The sequence below is a fragment of the Lontra canadensis genome, unplaced genomic scaffold, assembly GCF_010015895.1.
Source record: "Lontra canadensis isolate GAN:19392208 unplaced genomic scaffold, GSC_riverotter_1.0 scaffold4, whole genome shotgun sequence".
In the NCBI taxonomy this organism is placed as follows: domain Eukaryota; kingdom Metazoa; phylum Chordata; class Mammalia; order Carnivora; family Mustelidae; genus Lontra; species Lontra canadensis.
Genome location: NW_022630998.1, coordinates 4030829 through 4050073, shown reverse-complemented (window position 1 = coordinate 4050073; position 19245 = coordinate 4030829). Strand labels below are relative to the sequence as shown.

The 19245-nt window shown below is 43.8% G+C and overlaps 1 protein-coding gene across 4 annotated transcripts in view; it reads left to right on the top strand.

The window, feature by feature from the left end:
• The window catches only part of ALDH7A1 (aldehyde dehydrogenase 7 family member A1), a 52237-nt gene that overhangs the window by 2779 nt on the left and 30213 nt on the right, over nucleotides 1–19245 (top strand). For all 4 annotated transcript variants that reach the window (XM_032844588.1, XM_032844603.1, XM_032844594.1 and 1 more), the window contains exons 4-9: nucleotides 6681–6761; nucleotides 7090–7213; nucleotides 10696–10828; nucleotides 12614–12658; nucleotides 16204–16281; nucleotides 19112–19209. In XM_032844588.1, the coding sequence (XP_032700479.1) occupies nucleotides 6681–6761; nucleotides 7090–7213; nucleotides 10696–10828; nucleotides 12614–12658; nucleotides 16204–16281; nucleotides 19112–19209 (559 nt within the window). The remainder of the gene's footprint in view (nucleotides 1–6680; nucleotides 6762–7089; nucleotides 7214–10695; nucleotides 10829–12613; nucleotides 12659–16203; nucleotides 16282–19111; nucleotides 19210–19245) is intronic.

Below are 19245 nucleotides of genomic sequence, written 5' to 3'. Positions count from 1 at the left end.
CACTGGGGTCATGAGTACTTTCAAGGTGGGAGGGGATTAGGGAGACCGTAAGTCTCTACGGAATTTTGGAAGCAAGGTTTCCAGGACCTTGAGGGGGCTAACTATTCTTAGCACAAAGTTATCTACGACCATCTAATAAAACCTTAGTCATGAGACCCTTCAGAGGTATATCGGTGGGCCATATATGTTTGGGGCATGGTTGCCAACACGTGTCTTGGAGGGTTTAGAGATAAAGGAAATTTCCAAAGGAATTTTTATATGTTAAGGTAGACTTTCTCCCTCCTCTCTCCGACTCTGAATATCCCATTTGCTGTCCCTCCGAAGATTATAGGCCTGAGGCTAAAGGAATGTCCTGGAAGGTTTAAGCCAGATCTACCGGGTAAAAGACTTTCTTTCTGTGCGCTTTGTCTTGTAAATAGAGGAGACTGGGTCGGCCTGCCTCCTGGGGTTATGGTAAGGGTTAAATGAGTTAATCATTGGAATTGCTTGTTGCAGGGCCCTGCCTTCGCAGACGCCTGCCTGAGCTACAAACACCACGTGCTGCTGGGTTTGGGATTGCTGAGCCACTGTTTTCTCTGAATCCAATGTTGCTAGGGTGACTTGGGGAAGGGGCAGGTTTTCCCAGAGAGCCCTGAGTTGGATGCCCCTTAGTTGTCAGGCAGGAGGTCGCCTCAGTGCAAAGCAGGAAGAACATATTTCCTGTACTTGAACCAAATCTGGCTGTAAATTGGCTCAGGGTTCCATTATGCTCAATGAAAAATGTCCTTGAGCAGTAAAAGGCCACTTCCAAAAGTGAAAGGTGTGCGAAGTTCACCTTGCATAGAGAAAGATATCTGGAGCAATGTCGTTAATTGTTGGCAAAATAATTTTGTTTTCTTTTTGATGTAAAAGTAATACATATTTGAGGTACCTGGGTGGCTCAGTCTGTAAAGTTCACCTCAGGTGACCTTCACCTCAGGTCATGATGGGGGAGGGCGGGGGGGCGGTTGGTGTCTCCCTGCTCTTTGGGGAGTCTGCTTCTCACTCTGTTTCCCCCCACACACACCCTCATGCACTCTGTATCAAATAAATAAATACAATCTTAAAAAAAGTAATACATCTTTACTAAAAATTGGATGAGGCACTAAGATAATGACATTGAATCCTCTTACCTCGTCCTCTTCTATACAGAATAGTTATTAGAATTAGATTTTGTGCATTTCCTTCATCTTTGTGTTTCATAGTTGTAATTATTAAACAAGGCGTGTGTAAAATTTTTGACTTACGGTGGCACTGCATACCAGCCTAAGTTTACTGAGTAATTTAAAAAAAACATTGGTTTCCTATATATAAGCTATTTACAGAAAAATTAATCAGACTTGTGTGTGTGGGGGGGAGCAATTTTAGGTTTATAGTATGAGAAGAAAGAATTTTTTTAAAGATTTTATTTATTTATTTGACAGAGAGCCATCACAAGTAGGCAGGGAAACAGGTGGGGGGTGATGTTGGGGGGGTCCGGGTAGCAGGCTTCCTGCTGAGCAGAGAGCCTGATATGGGCCTTGATCTCAGGACCCTGAGATCATGACCTGAGCCAAAGGCAGAGGCTTAACCCACTGAGCCACCCAGGCGCCCAAGAAAGAAGAATCTTGCTTTTCACTTCTGTGTACTGTGTCTGGTCCAATAATTGGCATAAAACAGATCACAGGAGAAAAACATTTTAATTTCTGGTGTGGAGCGGGGAAGGGTGGCAGTGAGGAAAGATCCAAGACCCAGGGGCAGCCAGACACCTAGGCTTCTGTGAATCCAGAGCTCTGGGGCTCTTTGTGGGGGAAGGCAATTCACAGGAAGGTGAGAGGAGTAAATGTTTGGTACACAAATGTTTTCCCTGCCATGGAGCTCGCTATCTCCTTATCAAAGTGATCTCTGGTAATAACTTGCTCCTTGGCAGAGATCCCCTTTGTAAGTTCTTTCAGAAACTTAAGGGGGAAGAAAAAGGCTTTTCCCGAGTCTGGTGGGCCTTGGTTGGCTTCAGCTCAAAATAATCCTTGTGCCAAAGTGGCACGTCCTGGCTCAGTCTGAGCCCTGTCACCAGAGCGATGAGCAGTAAAAGGGGGTGGGGGGGCCCCTCTACCTCCTTAGCGTACTTGGCATGTTTCCCTCTTACCACCATCTTATATTAGTGCCATGCATTTGTTACAGTGGGAGAACCAATGTTGGTCAATTATTATTAACTAAAGTCCATAATTTGCGTTCGGATTCTAAATGTTTGGAATGCCAGGGAAACCTATGATCAGAAACCTCTCTTACATGTGTGTGTATTTACCCAGGCATGTGTGATTCACGATCTTGCCTTTTCCGAAGTGGCTTTTAAGTTAGTCTTGGCTCTGCCCTAGAGCTGGCAGCTGACACTGTGTTGCCTTTCCTTAATAGGATGCTGTACTTTTCTGTTATGCTCTTTTCCTGTTGAGGCTTGCATTTGGCAGTCTGCTCTGCCTGAACAGTGCCCACCTCTGGACACCTACCATGCTTTCTCCTACTTCCTGGACTCTTTAGATCTCCTAGTAGAATGAGGTTGCTGAGTGGGAATGGCTTGTGCAGGGTGATGGTGGAGTCAGTAGGGGATCCCACTTGTTAGAATTTGAGCTAAACGATTGAGTTCAAAGTTGAGGGAAGTGGCATAGCCTTTCCTAACTGCCTCTGGGGCTCCTGCCAATGGGGTAGTTACTTAGAGGCTGCTGGTGCCTCAGCCAAGAACAGAGCAAAGCTCATTCCCTCCTGGTCTATCCACTTAACCCTCCAGGCTCCTTTCTGGCGTGGGGCTGCTTCTGCTTTGCTGTGATGGTTTCGGCTGGCCCTGTGTTTCAGTGAGTTCATTGGTGTTAGGCCTGCAGTTTTTCAGTGGGAATGGTTTCCTTGAAGGCAAAAATAAAAAAATAGAGGAGGATCGTTTATATACATGATTTCTTCTAACTACACCTGAGCACAGAGAACCTGGTCAGGAGTGCTGGCTCTGCTGCTCTCATGAACTGGTTTCAGCCCAGAATGGCCACTGTTAGGCCCCTCTGCATCCCCAGTATGTCCTTTCCCCCTCCCACCTCTGGTGAGGAAGAGCCCGAGAGAGGACAGGCACCTGGTAATGAGCTATCTGTAAGGGCATAAAGGAATACCATTTACGTGGAGGCTCTTTTATTACAGTGTGCGGGGATGAGGGGTCTTGTTGCCCATCTCAGGAGGGCATGAGGTTTTGAATGGCCTGTCGTGCTGGGGCCGATAAAGCTCACCTGGGAGATGGGGCTGTCTTGTTGCGTCCTCTGCCCTCATTTCCCTGTCCCCAGACCTAATCCTGGCTTTCTCAGTTCATGCTACTCTGTCCTGTCATTTGTGAGGATGGAACAACAATGAAGAGGCCACATTTGAATGGTCTTGCATGGGATCTAGCCCCGAAGTTTTATGGGTGGTGATTCTGCTGTATACCCAGGGTTGAGAATCTGTTGGTTACTGTCAGTTACCAAGTCTTGAATATTTAAAATTTTTTTTTTTTTTAAGATTTTATTTATTTATTTGACAGAGAGAGATCACAAGTAGATGGAGAGGCAGGCAGAGAGAGAGAGAGAGAGGGAAACAGGCTCCCTGCTGAGCAGAGAGCCCGATGCGGGACTCGATCCCAGGACCCTGAGATCATGACCTGAGCCGAAGGCAGCGGCCCAACCCACTGAGCCACCCAGGTGCCCCAAGTCTTGAATATTTTAAATTACATTTATCTCTATTGCTATTTTTATAATTGAGACAAGTCACCATCTTTGTCCTGCCTACTGGTCTCCCAGTGTGAATCTCTGATCTATTTTCTAGACCATAACTGGGGTGATTTTTTGTTTGTTTGTTTAAATACGCTCTAAGTCCAATGTGGAACTCAAACTCATGACCCCATGATCAAGAGTTGTATGCTCTACAGACTGGGCCCACCAGGTGCTCCTGGAATGGTATTTTAAAAGGTGCTGTAATTTCCCCCTACCATTTAATACTCTCTGCTGATTTTCCCAGTATTTTTTGGAGCATCCTTTATAAGGTCATTTGCACTACGGCCCCTAATTTTCTCTCCTGGTTCCTTTAAACCTTCTAAATTTTCCGAAAATCCTCCATATCCTCTCTTGACTTTTGGCCTTTGCATATGCTTTGTTTCCTGTTGCCCATAATTTCCCTCTACTTTCTCTACCTCTTTAGCTGGCAAGCAGCAATCATGCTTGAGGTCTTAGATCTCTACCTTAAACTTCTTCGGAAAGCTGCCTTCTTCCCCGCTTGCTAACCGCAAGCAGCACTCAGTTAACACTGCTAGGTTCTCTCCTTGTACAGTCTGGCTTCTCCAGAACAGCACTCACCACATGAGATTGAAATCACCTGTTTGTTGTTTCCACCACCCCACTGGGGTTTTGGTTCTAGTGGGCTTGAATTGTAGCCGTCTTCCTGGTGTCCCTGGGGAAGATCAGAATATCTGGCACATAGAAAGTGTGTAATAATTACTGGTTAGAGACCAAATAATATATACACAGAATATAATGTAAATGTGTATTAGCCATTCTGGATTGATATTAACCAGTTCACTGAACTTAGGCTAAATTCATTTGAAACAATGAGCCCATCCCATGTTCTAGAAAGTATGTAGATCTGTGCTGATTCATGTAACATTGCAAATTTTGTTTATTGTTTTCCGAAGAGTTGCATGTATTGTAAAAATGGCAAATGCTGTAGACATAGAAAATGTGGGGAATGGAAGTCTGTTAGAATTGCATCTCCTCCCCCCCCCACCAAAAAAATCCTATTCCCCAGAAATTACCATTAACATCCTTTATATATTTCTTCAACTATAAGCAAAAGTTTAGTTATTGTGTGTATTATTTTGCTATTTTCTGTTATTCTGTTACAACTCTTGAAAGTTTTTCCTTATAAGTCTATCTTCCTATTTGGAGAGTGTGAAGTGTCCAATTTTATAGCTGTTCCGATGTTAACTAGTCATGTGTTGATGAACATTAGGGTGGTTGGTTTGTCTGTGCTAGAAGTGGCATTGTGGTTAAGTGTGGTACCTATCCCTCTGTACACTTACGTGTATGCTTGGTATCTGGGAATGGAATTACCTAGTCAAAGGGGAGGAATGGTTTAAATGTTAGTAGGATGCCAGGTTACCTTCCGGAAAAGCTCTCTCCTGACCCGGTGATCTCTCTGGGAAGAAGAGCACGAAGATGAACCCTGAGTTCTGGGTCAGGCTCTAGGAGGCGGCAACCTTTGAGCAGTGCTGTGGTAGCCCTCTAAGAGGGGGTGCGGGCAGGCCCCAGCCTGGGGGAAGCCATCCTTACAGTTGCCTCTGAAGGAGAGGCTGAGTTAATTGGGAAGAGCTGGAGGGGAGAGAAGAAAGGAGTGGTGATCACAGTTGAGGAAGTCATGTCTCCATAAGTGAAGCACATCACAAACTTCACGTGACCCAGCCTGTACTCTTTGTCTCCATAAACCCCTGACACTTCTGTCTTGTCTCAGGAATTGTACTTCCATCCACCCAGCTATTCAAGCCACAGACCTGGGCTCCATCCATGGTTCTTGCACTTCCCTCATTTCCCACACCTATTCCATTAGGGTGTCCTGTCTGTCCTGTTTCCAGATTAATCCTGAATCTGCTTTGTGTCCCTTGCTTTAGTTTTACAACTAAGTTACTATAATCTTTGGCCTAGGGCATTAGAGTATGTTCTTAATTGGCCTTCCTACTTCTCTTTCCCCTCCAATATATGCTCCACCTATACCACATTGAGTTTTAAAAGAGTCTGTTTATTTTATTTTTTTTGAGAGAGAGAGAGTGGGGAGAGGAACAGAGGAAATAGGACAGGTAGACTCTGTGCTGAGTGCAGAGCCTGGCACTGGGCTCATTCCCGTGACCTGAGCCAAAATCAAGAGTTGGACATGGACACTTGGATGGTTAATTGAGCCACCCAGGTGCCCTCTGCATGGTGGTCTTATAAAAGGCAAAGCAGGGGCACCTGGCTCGCTCAGTCAGTAGAGCATGCAACTCTTGATCTTGGGGTGTTGGGGTCTTGAGTGCAAGCCCCAGTTTGGGTATAAACCTTGCTTAATTAAAAAACAAATCTTTGGAGAAAAAAAAAAGTGAAGCAAATCATTTCCTTAAAAACCATTAAAGACTTCCCATTGCACTTATAGTAAGATTCAGTAAGATTATTAGTTCTGTGAATGCCTTGTTTATTTTTTGCCCCAGTGCCTGGAATGATGCCTGTCACGTAGTAAGTAGGTGCTCAGAAAATAGTGGATCATAATTTGAATGGGTTATGGAATACTGTTTTATTAGCTGAATCTAGGATTTGGGTATGCAGTCATTTTGACCCGTAAGAAGATGTCAGTGGGAATCACAAAGGTTTATTGGTATTCAAGGTATTTTAAGCTTTTTAAGAATCATTGTGTTCAGTCTTATAATTTATCTCTGTTCTTGGCACAGACCCTTACTCTCCAAAAATCTATCATCTGGTTGATGTTTTCTGGGACTCTGGTATCTGTGTTAGGGATGTGCCATAATACTGTTTGGATGTGATCAAAAAGTCATCTGATGGGTTTGTATTTAGTTCCCTTAGAGCATGTTTGTCTAATACTGTGTTACAGACACAAGTTTACACGTTGAATCAGATGCTAAGATTCTGTTCTCTTCTTAGGTTCCTGCTCCGAAGCGAGGAGAAATAGTAAGACAGATTGGGGATGCTTTGCGGGAGAAGATCCAAATACTAGGAAGTTTGGTAAAGTATTTTCATAGTAAATAGACATTCCTTTGAGTTGGGGATTACGGCTGTTGAGTGTTTTTGTTTAAGATTTTAGGATTGTGATGCTTAAGGAGAACAGTTCATACATATAAAAAAAGTCTTTAGAGGAAAGATGAACAAGATGAACAGGGAAGAGTAAAGAAAATTCATGGGTTTTTAAATTAAGATAATAACAGACTTTCTGAAGTTTATACTTTGACGAAATAGACAAGAAATGCCATTTGCTTCCTCCTGCCCCCTCCCACCCCATAAATTTAGTATTTAAAACATGAATTGTGTTGTAAGAATGCTTCTTGGCTTTTAGGTGTCACTGGAGATGGGGAAAATCTTAGTGGAAGGTGTGGGAGAAGTTCAAGAGTACGTGGATATTTGTGATTATGCTGTTGGCTTATCGCGGATGATTGGTGGACCCATCTTGCCTTCTGAAAGTAAGCAATGAAGTCAGTTAAACTTAGAGTTCTGTGCTCTTAGACTGTACTCCAAAAAAATGCCCTGGCTATGACTAGTTTGCAGAAGAATTGCATGTAGCATGTAAACATATGAAAATGTCTTTAATCTCTGTACTAATGTAAATTAAAATAGGTGAAAATATCAGATCAAGATCCTTGTTAAAATTTTGTATTTTTAAAGCCAAAACTCCGTTTTGGGAAGTCTGTAGGTGAGATAGCCACTCTTTATGGGGACTTTTGGCAACATGAATCACTAGTCCATAACAAAAACAATTTGAAAATAAATCCAAAGGGCCCGAAGTTTAATACCAGTTTCAAGACTCTAATTTGAGTAAATAATCAATATGAAATATGACAAAGGTTTATATATAAAGGTGTTCGTTGTAGTATCACTAGGAAAAATCTGAAATGACCTAATCCCGTATCATATGACAAATGTTAAGCTAATTTTGGTAGTCTAGTAACATATTTTGAAAGTCATACTTAACGGAGATTGCTCTCCCCTAATCTTGCACTTTGGGTTTTTTTTTCTTTCTTAAAGATTTTATGTATTTGACAGAGCACAGGCAGTGGGAGAGGGAGAGGCAGAGGGAGAAGCAGGCTCCTCTCTGAGCAAGGAGACCGATGCAGGGCTTGATCCCAGAATCCTGGGATCATGACCTGAGCCAAAGGCAGATGCTTAACTGACTGAGCCACCCAGGTGTCCCAGGAATATGTTTTTTTAAAGAGCCAATTTTCCTGTTTTTCTTGGCGTATTTGGTAAATTTCCTATTGGTGGAAAGAATTGGGGGGGTTTTTTTGTTTGTTTTTGTTTTTTTACTGTTCTTAATTAGGTATATAGCAATGATTCCCATTAGCCAAGATGCATTTTATGTTTTATGTTACTGATCATTTTCCTTTTTTTAATATTTATTTATTTGAGAGAGAAAGAGAGCATAAGTGCGGAGGAGGGAGGGAGCGAGAGGGAGAAGCAGGCTCCCCAGTGAGCAGGAAACCCCATGGGGGGTTCCATCCCAGGACCCTGGGATCATGACCTGAGCCAAAGGCAGATGTTCAGCTGACTGAGCCACCCAGGTGCCCCATTACTAATAATTTCCAATAGGCTTTTCTAGTTAAAAAAGTAAATTGTCAGTTTGGAGAAGCATATGTATGCAAACAAGGAATTTCTTTGATATATACTTACTGAGATGTCTGCCTCACCAATTAAAATCTTTTTCAGTTGTAGGCACATTTTTTTTTAAAGACTTTATTTATTTATTTGTCAGAGAGAGCACAAGCAGGCAGAGTGGCAAGCAGAGGCAGAGAGAGAAGCAGACTCCCTGCTGAGCAAGGAGCCCGATGTGGGACTTGAACCCAGGACCCCGGGATCATGATCTGAGGCAAAGGCAGAAGCTTAATGACTGAGCCACCCAGGCGCCCCTGTAGGCACATTTTTTAGAAGAGTAGGTTATTAGTTTCTCTATGCAGAGGCTTTTGGGCGACTTTGATTTCATTAATGTAGTAAATGCTTACTGAGTGTGTACCAGGTACCAGGTGAATTGATAGTGATACTTGATCAGTAAGGCATTATCCTTGTCCTGAAGGGATTGATTGATTGAGCGAGTGAGTGTGCATAGTAGTGAGGCGGGGGTAGGGGGACAGGGAGTGAGAGAATCTTAAGCAGACTCCCTGCCCAGCACAGACCCCCACACAGGGCTCATCTCATGACCCTGAGGGCTTGACCTGAGCTGAAATCAAGTCAGAGGCTTAAGCAGCCGAGTCACCCAGGCACCCTGTCCTGAAAGAGTTTAAAGCTTAAAGATACCCGACATTTTAGAGTGGGAGGAAAGTGGGACACAAGTAATGGGATAATTATAAAAGTGCATGGTGGGTACTGTGATGGGGTGCAGGGGAGGGTGGTGACCCTGAGCCAGCCTTATGAGTCAATCAGGAAACGCCCCTAGGAGAGACAGTAATCCAAGATCAGGCCTCAAGGCAGAGAGGGGTGGAGTGCTGGGGCAGGGGTGCTCTGACCTTGGGAAGAAGTCTGTTAGTTAAAGTGAGAGGACCTGGCTTATTTGGGTAGCTGCCTTGCTTCGGTGTAGCTTGAGGGCACTCTGTGAGGGGAGACACCTGTCCTGGTGAGGAGCTCGGACTTTGTCCTGAGGGCAGCTGCAGTAGCCATCCAGACACCACAGGCTTGTAAGCAGAGGACAGAGGGCATCAGGGCTGCACTAGCCTCCCTGGGGAGGATGACAACGAGGGGAGGGGCCAGGAAGAGGCTGTGTCAGTACATCATTTCCAGGGCGATTGAGCTCAACTAAAGGAGGGCCAGGGAGAGAGGATAGCCACTGCTGGGTTTCATGTTCTGCAGAAAGATGGACGGCTGGGAGCCCCACCTTCCTAGTTGGTCTGTGGTTTTAACTCAGTTTGTGACCTTTCTTGCTTCAGTTCACTGCTCTGGCTTCCTTTGATTAAAATATGCTGCTTGGGGCACCTGGGTGGCTCAGTTGGTGAGCGACTGCCTTTGGCTCAGGTCGTGATCTCGGGGTCCTGGGACCGAGCCCAGCATCAGGCTCCCTGCTCAGTGGGGAGCCTGCTTCTCCCTCTGCCTTTCCCCTTGCTTGTGTTCCTGGTCTAGCTCTCTCTCTCTCTCTCTGTTAAATGAATAAATAAAATCTTAAAAAAATAAAAAATACACCCTTTGTGGGACTGTGGGTGACAGTATATTTAAAATTTGTTTTTTTTTAAAGATTTTATTTATTTATTTATTTGACAGAGACACAGTGAGAGAGGGAACACAAGGTAAGGGAGTGGGAGAGAAGCAGGCTTCCCGCAGAGCAGGGAGCCCGATGTGGGGCTTGATTCCAGGACCCTGGGATCAAGACCTGAGCCAAAGGCAGACGCCTAACGACTGAGCCACCCAGGTGCCCCTATTTAAAATTTGTATATAGAATACGTATATTTCTTTTTATTTATCATTTTTCTTATATGAACTCAAAGACTTGTGCACTTCATTCATTTACCATACGTGTAATTCTTAGAGCTGTTCTTTTTTTCATATAAATGAGCCACCTTTTCTCTCTTTGAAGAGGTCAGCCAAGGACTTGACAGACAATGTAAAGAACAGGAATCACAGCTCTGGGGTCATGCCCTTGGCATTCACATCCCCCAGGGCACCTCTCATCACCTCTTGGCGTTTTCTTTGTCTTCCAGAGGGTGCTGATGCTGCCCTGCTCCATACAGAGCTCCTTTAAGATCAGAGGCACAATGATCAGTACCCTTTATAACCTAGTGTAGTAACAACAGCTTTATTGTATGCTAATTAATGTACCTATGTAAAGTGAGCCACTGTAAGGCACCCGGAGTCTGCCCTGGGTCTGGTGCACCTTCTTTCTCAGAATGAATGATTTCAGACTCTTAGTACCATCAAATGCATTAAGATACTAGCTTAAGTGTTCTGCCCCATCCCGTGTCCTCAGGACCTGGCCATGCCCTCATTGAACAGTGGAATCCTGTAGGCCTGGTTGGGATCATCACTGCGTTCAACTTCCCTGTGGCAGTATATGGCTGGAACAATGCCATCGCAATGATCTGTGGGAATGTGTGCCTTTGGTAAGATCTCAGCTTCTTAAGTGGTAGTAAGATGATAAAAATAGCCGTTTTCAGGTACTGCCTGAAGGATTTTAAATGTATTGAAATGTTTTCTAATATCCTACTCTTTAATGGACATATAAGTCACACCTGCTAATTGATTGATTTTTTTATTACTGCATATTTTGCCATTGGTAAGATTAATTTTTTTGCCTTACTTTTTTTTGGCAAATGGCTTGTCCCCACTCTCGCTTCCAGCTGTTTCCACCCCAAGTGGATATACTGTAAGAGTTAGTTATAGGCTCTACAGGTTTATGGGCTCAGTCCTCCACAAGGCTTAGATGTAAGCCACAAGTGTCCCAGGTCACCCAGGACATCTGCAGTTCTGGCCAGTCTTGTATAAATTAGGAGGTACCCGTGAATCCTCAGTTGCAGTAATTCACTAGAATGACCCACAGAGCTCAAGAAAATGCTATATTTAATAATGATTACAATTTGATTTTAAAAGTCTAGTCCTCTACCGAATAAGCTAGCCAGACACTTGATTATAATTTGATTTTAAAGGATACATCTAGGGTAAGGTGTAGAAAGGTCCCAGATGCAGAGCTTCTGCGCCTTCTCCCAGTTGAGCTGGGGCAGGGCACCCTACCTACCAAGAAGCCACACTGATCTTTGGTGTCTGCAGTTTCTCTTGGGGGTTCCTTACAAAGGCACAGTTGATTAAATCATTGGACATGTGATTGGACTCTCTCAGCCCTCCTCTTGCCCCCATAGATGGAGTCCCAGAGGGCCGATAGTTCGATCACGGCCTTGGATTTTATGGTGACCAGTGACCAGCCCCCATCGGGTCCCTGTCTAGCATTGCCCCCTCCCCAAATCACCTTGTTAACGTAACTCCCTGTTAGCATAACACATACCCTGGGGGTAATTCCAGAGGATTCTGTTACGCTTTCAGAAACTGGGAAGAAAGACCCGGATGGAGCCTTTATACCACCCTCTAAGAACAAAACTAAGTTAAAAAGTTGGAGAAAAAAAAGAACTTGGGAAGAGTCACAACCTTCCTTGTGAAATTTTGACTTTTTTTCCCCCCCCTTCCCATAAAAATTTCATAGTGAATTCCCAAGTAATTCTTCGGTTCTTGGCCAGTGTTCCCATTGATATGTTAACTTTTACATCTTCATAAAATACATGATAGTAGAAGTTAGTTGGGAAATGCCTGTTTTGCAGATGGCAAAACACTTTCCTGTTTTTCGCTTCCATGGTGAGATCAGGAAAGCCAAGAGAGTTGTCTTGGCCTGCTTGGCATCTGTCTCACTAGTTACTTACTTAACTGTAATGTTGTGTTCAGTTGACTGTATTCACAGACCGTCTACAAAAGCCAGGCATCGCTGGGAGATTAATGATTTGACACCATCTTGCCAAAGAGACCCACGCTTTCTGGTGTTTGAGTCCATAAAGACTAGTTGTATGGTTTTCCTCAGTTCTGCATGCCTTCTGGGGAACTTCTGAAGTTCACGTTGATAGAGTTCCATTTCCATAATTGACAAAGGTTAATATAACAGTCCCTGTGTTCAGTGCAGCGGGCAGGTTCAGAATTGCCATTTTATGTTTTTCAAAGTTTTATAGTCCCTTGAGTCCCAGAGACACAAAGCTGAAGAAGGACAGATTTTTATTTCAGTTACCAGGTTCTGTGGTCTGATTGGGACAGAATTTGTCACACAGAATTTTGGTTCTGCTTGACAGTAAAAGGTATTTATGATTTCCACCAAATTAAGTTGCGTTTTTCTTTTTTTTAACCCTCTCAAGGAAAGGAGCTCCAACAACTTCGCTCATTAGTGTAGCTGTCACAAAGTAAGTATGTGTGGCTTGCTTTTTCCTGAGTGTTGCATAATCTCAAAGGCTGGCACTGATTTTTATTTATTTATTTATTTTCAAAAATTTTTTAAGAATTAATTTATTTGACAGGCAGAGATCACAAGTAGGCAGAGAGGCAGGCAGAAAGAGAGAGGGAAGCAGGCTCCCCGCTGAGCAGAGAGGAGATCATGACCAGAGCCGAAGGCAGAGGCCTTAGCCCACTGAGCCACCCAGGTGCCCGGGTGGCACTGATTTTTAATTCAGTGGAAGAGTCACATGTACTTAAGCAGGAAATTTGTATAACCTCTTTCTCCTTTGATTGTAATAACATTTTGATAATCATTTTACAGTATATGGAGCTCTTCCGTGGCTCTTTGGAAACATGCCAAATATTGATTAACATACTGAAACTGAGCTCTTAACAAACGTTTATGTCACTTGGGAAATAAAAACAAATCCAGTGGAAAGGAAGTCATGTAATTTAGGAGCGGTATTTAGTAACTGCTGAACATGTTCATGGTTTTTTATTTCTACCCAGCTAATACTTTATTGCTTTTGTTTAATAAGTGATTAGCAAAACAGAAATGATAATACTGTTCTACTGATACTTAGAATGTCTAAAATGTATTTCATCTTTGGATTACCGATTTTTTAATTCATTTTTGAGAACTTGACAATTCTGATTAGGTCATAAAATTAGTGTTACTAATCTGTCATTGTGGAATTTGGAGACTGTGTAGAAGAGGATGCCTTCCCGTGTAGAGTGGTGGTTGTTGACTGTCCCTGATGTTCCATTGGTTGCATGGTCTGCCTTCTCTGATAGAAGAATTGCTCGGAGAAAGCATGTGAAGTCTCTGTGGAAGAGGGTCCTTAATGTGAAAAGTTCACTTAGGGACAGCGGCTTAGGAATTGAAACGTGGGCCGAAAAAGAGAGTAGTGTGTGTGTTAGTATATACTTGAAAGGAATGTGTGGTGATATTGAGGAAACTTTATCCTCCAAGGCAAAATAATTAAATTGAGTAATTAAATAATTATTGGCTTACCATAATTAAAATTTGATCGTAATTATACTTAAATTATAATTAAGTATTATAGACAACGATAATCTGCAAAACACACGAGACAGAACATATCTATAAAAATGATGAGTTTCCCAGGCAGTTTTTTTGTTTTTTGGGGTTTTTTGGTTTGTTTTTTGTTGTGGGGTTTTTTGTTTTGTTTTCTATGTAAAAATTTGGTTTTATTAAAGCACAGGGATAGGACCTGTGGGCAGAAAGAGCTGCCTCCCAGGGAGTTTAAAAAAAAAAAACAACCCAAGACAGTTCTCTTAACATAGTGAACCAGACTTGCCAGTTGTTTTTAAGCAGCTGGTTTAAAATACCTATTTTGACAGTAGTTTCAAATGTTCTAGGTAATTGCTGTTTTGAGCTTATTTATGTATTTGCTCTAAACAGACTGAAGGATTTGAAATGTTCTTAGGGGAACATGGCCTGTTCTTTACATAATTAAGGATGTTACCTGTTTTTGTCGCAGAAGACAGTAAGTAAAATGATGCTAGGTTTTGCTGGAATTCACCAAGGGTGCCGTAATGTTCCTATAAATTGAGTAGTTCTTATAAACTGAGTTCTTATAAATTGAGCTAAACGTTCAGATTCGTACATGATGACAAGGCCATGTTGCCCCGGCGGATAACATCCAGTATTTCTTTTCATTCTGTGTCTCTGTAGCAGCTCATGCAGGAGTAGGGAGATGAGAGTTGCTTTGGACAGATTTGGGGGGGGGGGTGCCCTGGTGTAAAAGCCTCCTGACCCTCAGGACCCAAAATGTATTGGAACAGTTCCTTAGGCAGAGCTCTTAGCTACCCACAAGGGACATGAAATTCCAAGAGTCCCTGTGCTCAGGGACGACCAAAATGTGTGAGGTTCCCATTTTCAGGTTTCAACGTTGACCAGCTCAGGCGTCATTTCTAGCATAAGTCATGCTGTGTCTCTGTAGACTTGTTGATACTCGAACATTTACCAGGCAACCAGGGCAGGAGAATAAGAGAGTTAATCCAGTGCCAGGGGCTCATGCAGTACAGGAAAGGGTTTGGTGAGCTCCTAGGCACAAACCAGAATCCCCACCCTTGAAGAATAGTCTGTCTCCTTGTGTAGACAGTAGATACACCCTCAGTCCCTGGAAGAAATTGTACAACCTGATGCCTGGTCACAGATATGCCAGCTACACCTGTGATCCTTGATGGACAGAAAAAAGAAAACCAATAAAAAGGACATATTGGGGGACAACTAGAGAATATAACAACAGTATGTTTTTCATGGAAGTAGGTATAGAATTTGGACTTTCTTCTTTTTTTTTTTTTTTTAAGGTTTTATTTATTTATTTGACAGAGATCACAAGTAGGCAAAAGAGGCATGTAGAGAAAGGAGGGGGAAATAGGGTCCCCGCCGAGCAGAGAGCCCGATGTGGGGCTCAATCCCAGGACCCTGAGATCATGACCTGAGCTGAAGGCAGAGGCTTAACCCACTGAGCCACCCAGGCACCCTTTTTTCTTTCTTTTAAGAGGGAAGGAGAGAGAGAGGTCAGGGCGGAGGGAGTAACAGAGAGAGGGAGAGGGAGAATCTTAATGCTGGGCTGAATCTGCTGACCCTGGGATGATAAGCCAAGCTGAAGTCAGAACTCAAGACACTTGGGGGACCTGGATGGCTCAGTCGGTTAAGCATTTGCCTTGGGCTCAGGTCATGATCTCAGGGTCCTGGGATTGAGCCTCCAGTTGGGCTCCCTGCTTATCGAGGAACCTACTTCTCCCTCTGCCCCTCACCTCGCTGGTGCGCTCACTCGCTCGAGCTCTCTCTCTCTCTAAAATAAAGATTTTTTTCTTAAAGAATTTATTTATTTGACAGAGATAGCAAGCAGGCAGAGAGGCAGGCAGAGAGAGAGAGGGGAAAGCAGGCTCCCCGCTGAGCAGTGAGCCCGATGTGGCGCTCGATCCCAGGACCCCAGGATCATGACCTGAGCCGAAGGCAGGAGCTTAACCCACTGAGCCACCCACGTGCCCCTAAAATAATCTTTTAAAAAAAGACACCTAACGGACTGAGCCACCCAGGTGCTCCATGTATTTTTCTTCTTAAGATTTTAGGGGAAAATAAGTTGTGCTTTTAAGGTGTTAGAAATCCTTGTGTCTGATATGTCAGGTGAAATCCAGGCCTGCGTGTTTGGGACTCGGGCTAAGGGGTTAAAAGAGTTTAAACAGCAAAATTATTCCAGTTTTAAAAAAAAACTTTCAGAAACTAAGTTGTTGGGGTGCCTGGATGACTCAGTGGGTTGAACTTCTGCCTTTGGCTTAGGTCATGATCTCAGGGTCCTGGGATCGAGCCCCACATCCGGCTCTCTGCTCAGCAGGGAGCCTGCTTCCCCCCGCCACCCTGCCTGCCTCTATGTCTACTTTTGATCTCTCTGTCAAATAGATAAATAGAATCTTAAAAAGAGAAAGAAAGAAAGAAAGTAAATTGTTCCTTTCTCCGTAATTGTTTTTCCATTTCTAGAATAATAGCCAAGGTTCTGGAGGATAACCAGCTGCCTGGTGCGATCTGTTCCTTGACTTGCGGTGGAGCGGACATTGGGTAAGTCGTTGGGCCTAGAGCAGCTTTTTGTTGAAGGACTTCAGGTCCATTGGTTAGAATCTTCTTTATTAGAGTAATGAAACCCAGGCCAGCTGAGGAGGAGGGAGGGGTTTTGGGGAATCATTATTATCTCGTACCTCATTGGGCTTTGCCTTTGTTAGGACATAGCCTTTGTTGGAGGATGAATAAGATTATCTTTTTAATTGCCCAGAGCTAGTTTTGTGAGGTGTTTATAGTCTAAAATAAGAAATTCCTGGGGTGCCTGGGTGATTCAGTCCGTTAAGCATCTGCCTTCCACTCGGGGTGGTGATCCCAGAGTCCGGGGATGGAGCCCCATGTTGGGCTCCTTGGTCAGCAGGGAGACTGCTTCTCCCTCTCCTCTGCCACTCCCCCTGCTTGTGCTTTCTCTTGCTAGTTCTCTCTCTGTGTCAAATAGAGTCTTTAAAATAAAAAAAAGAAAAAGAAAAAGAAAAACTCCTGTAACATTGAGAAGTCTATGGCTTTCTGCCACTTAGTTCATAGAGGTGCTTACTTAGAAAAACCAAAGCTGTGGAATTGGAGTCTGGTGTCTCCCTCAGCTGAGAACCTGTCCTGTTGTCTAGGTTCTTCAGCTGACCAATAAAAGGGACCTCTGGAAATGTAGCCTCTTTTTAAAAATGTATTGTTTTTAGAAAATTGCTGTATAATTCACATACCGTAGAATTCGCTCTTTAAAAAGGTACAGTTGAGAGGTTTTTAGAATATTCACATTGTTGTGCAACCATTACCGTTACTGTCTTCCAGAACATTTTCATTAGACCAAAAAGGAATCTCATTCTCATTAGCAGTCACTTGGCATTCCCCCCACTCCCCCGCAACCACTCCTCTACTCTGTCTCTGTACGTGTGCCTTTTGGGAACCTTTCATATAAGTGGAATACTACAACATGTAGGCTTTGTGGTTTCTTTAACTCAGCATCCTATCAGAGCCTTTTCCTAAGCCGGGAGCTGTAATTGCCCTGATCCGTGATGAAAGCTGAAGTTACTACTGCTGGCTTAGATGTTGATTAGGTGTGTTTTCCCTGGAGGCCCCTGGGATTTGGGCCTTACAGCCCGCACTGGCTTGGGTGAAACGTTGGTCTCCCTCCTTCACTTACCGTACTGCTCCACTTGTCCATTTCAGAGAGGAATAATACATTCGTCTTTTGATAAGAATGAGAACATAGCAGGAAATACAACTTCCACATGTAGAGTACCTAGTGAAATATTATCTACATGTCATTTATAACATTACAACATTTGTGCTCTTTGAGCATCCATCCTTCATATTGGTCTTGGACTGGCTCAGAGGGAGGAGTGTTTGCAGGCATGCATTAAGTAACAGCTACTTGTGCATTAGGTAACGGTACTTAGAGTATCAGTGCTAAGGTTTGCTGGGCGGAACCTGGAGACATCTCCGTGTATAATCCCATCAAGCAGTTCTAGCCTTACAGTTTATCTCTTGGGCTGGTTGATCTGCTAGTCTGCTACCAAACCCTTCGGAGCCCTGAACCAAGAGCCAAGAGATTTGCATCTGTAGTGTCTGGTCTATATTTCTTAGAGATAACTGGAAGTCCTAGCACAGTCTTCATTAAGTGAGCTTCCATGAGAGATACTTAGGATGTTTCCCTATAGTCTTCAGACTTTTAATTCTTTTTTTTCCTTAAGATTTTATTTATTTGACAGCACAAGCAAGGTTAGCAGCTGGCAGAGGGAGAGGGACAAATTCCCTGCTGAGCAGAGCTGGACACGGGGCTCTATCCCAAGACCCTGGGATCATGACCCTAGCATCTTCCAAAGGCAGGTGCTTAACCAGCTGAGCTACCCAGGTGTCCCTCAGACTTTTAATTTTTTTTTTTTTAAGATTTTATTTATTTATTTGGGAGAGAGAGAGAATGAGAGAAAGAAAACATGAAAGGGGAGAGGTCAGAGGGAGAAGTAGACTCCCTTCTGAGCAGGGAGCTGGACGTGGGACTCAGTTCTGGGACCCCAGGATCATGACCTGAGCTGAAGGCAATTGCCCAACCAACTGAGCCACTGAGGTGCCCCCAGACTTTTAATTCTTTTTTTTTTTTTTTTTTTTTAAAGATTTTATTTATTTGACAGAGTCACAAGTAGGCAGAGATGCAGGCAGAGAGAGAGGAGGAAGCAGGCTCCCCGCTGAGCAGAGAGCCCGATTGCGGGGCTCGATCCCAGGACCCTGGGATCATGACCTGAGCCGAATGCAGAGGCTTCAACCCACTGAGCCACCCAGGCACCCCCAGATTTTTAATTCTTAAAAGAATTAATAGTTTAGGAGTCTGCAATGTAATTGGGATGCTCATAGAGGAAATGCTAAGGTTATAATGTATATCATCCTTTTTTAAAAAAATATTTGAGAGAGAGAGTACTCAAGAGTGAGTGGGAGGAGGGGCAGAGGGAGAGAGAATCCTGAAGCAGACACCCTGCTGAGTGTGGAGCCCAATGTGGGACTCTGAGATCATGACCTGAGCTGAAACCAAGAGTCGGCAGTTTAACGAACTGAGCCTCTCAGGCGCCCCAGGACTTTGATCCTTAACAATGTCCTCAAGGTGATTTCCGTTTATTGAGAGCTCCCAAATCAGATTAGCCTGTTGGACTGTATGGGTTTGCTTGTGAAAATCTAGTTCATTTTCATGAAGACCTTCCTTTGCACTCTTGGGATAGACTGACGTGTATCTTTGACTGAGAGCCATTCTGTGGTGAGGAAGCATGTCAGTGCTCTGGCTTGGTGCGAGTAGGTGGTGCTATTGCTGGACTTCTCTGCCTGGGTGACCTTGTTTGTTCCCTTGCAGCACAGCAATGGCCAAAGATGAGCGGGTGAACCTGCTGTCCTTCACCGGGAGCACACAGGTGGGAAAGCAGGTGGCCCTTATGGTGCAGGAGAGGTTTGGTAAGTGTTGACTTTCTCATGAGCAGTGTGATGGAT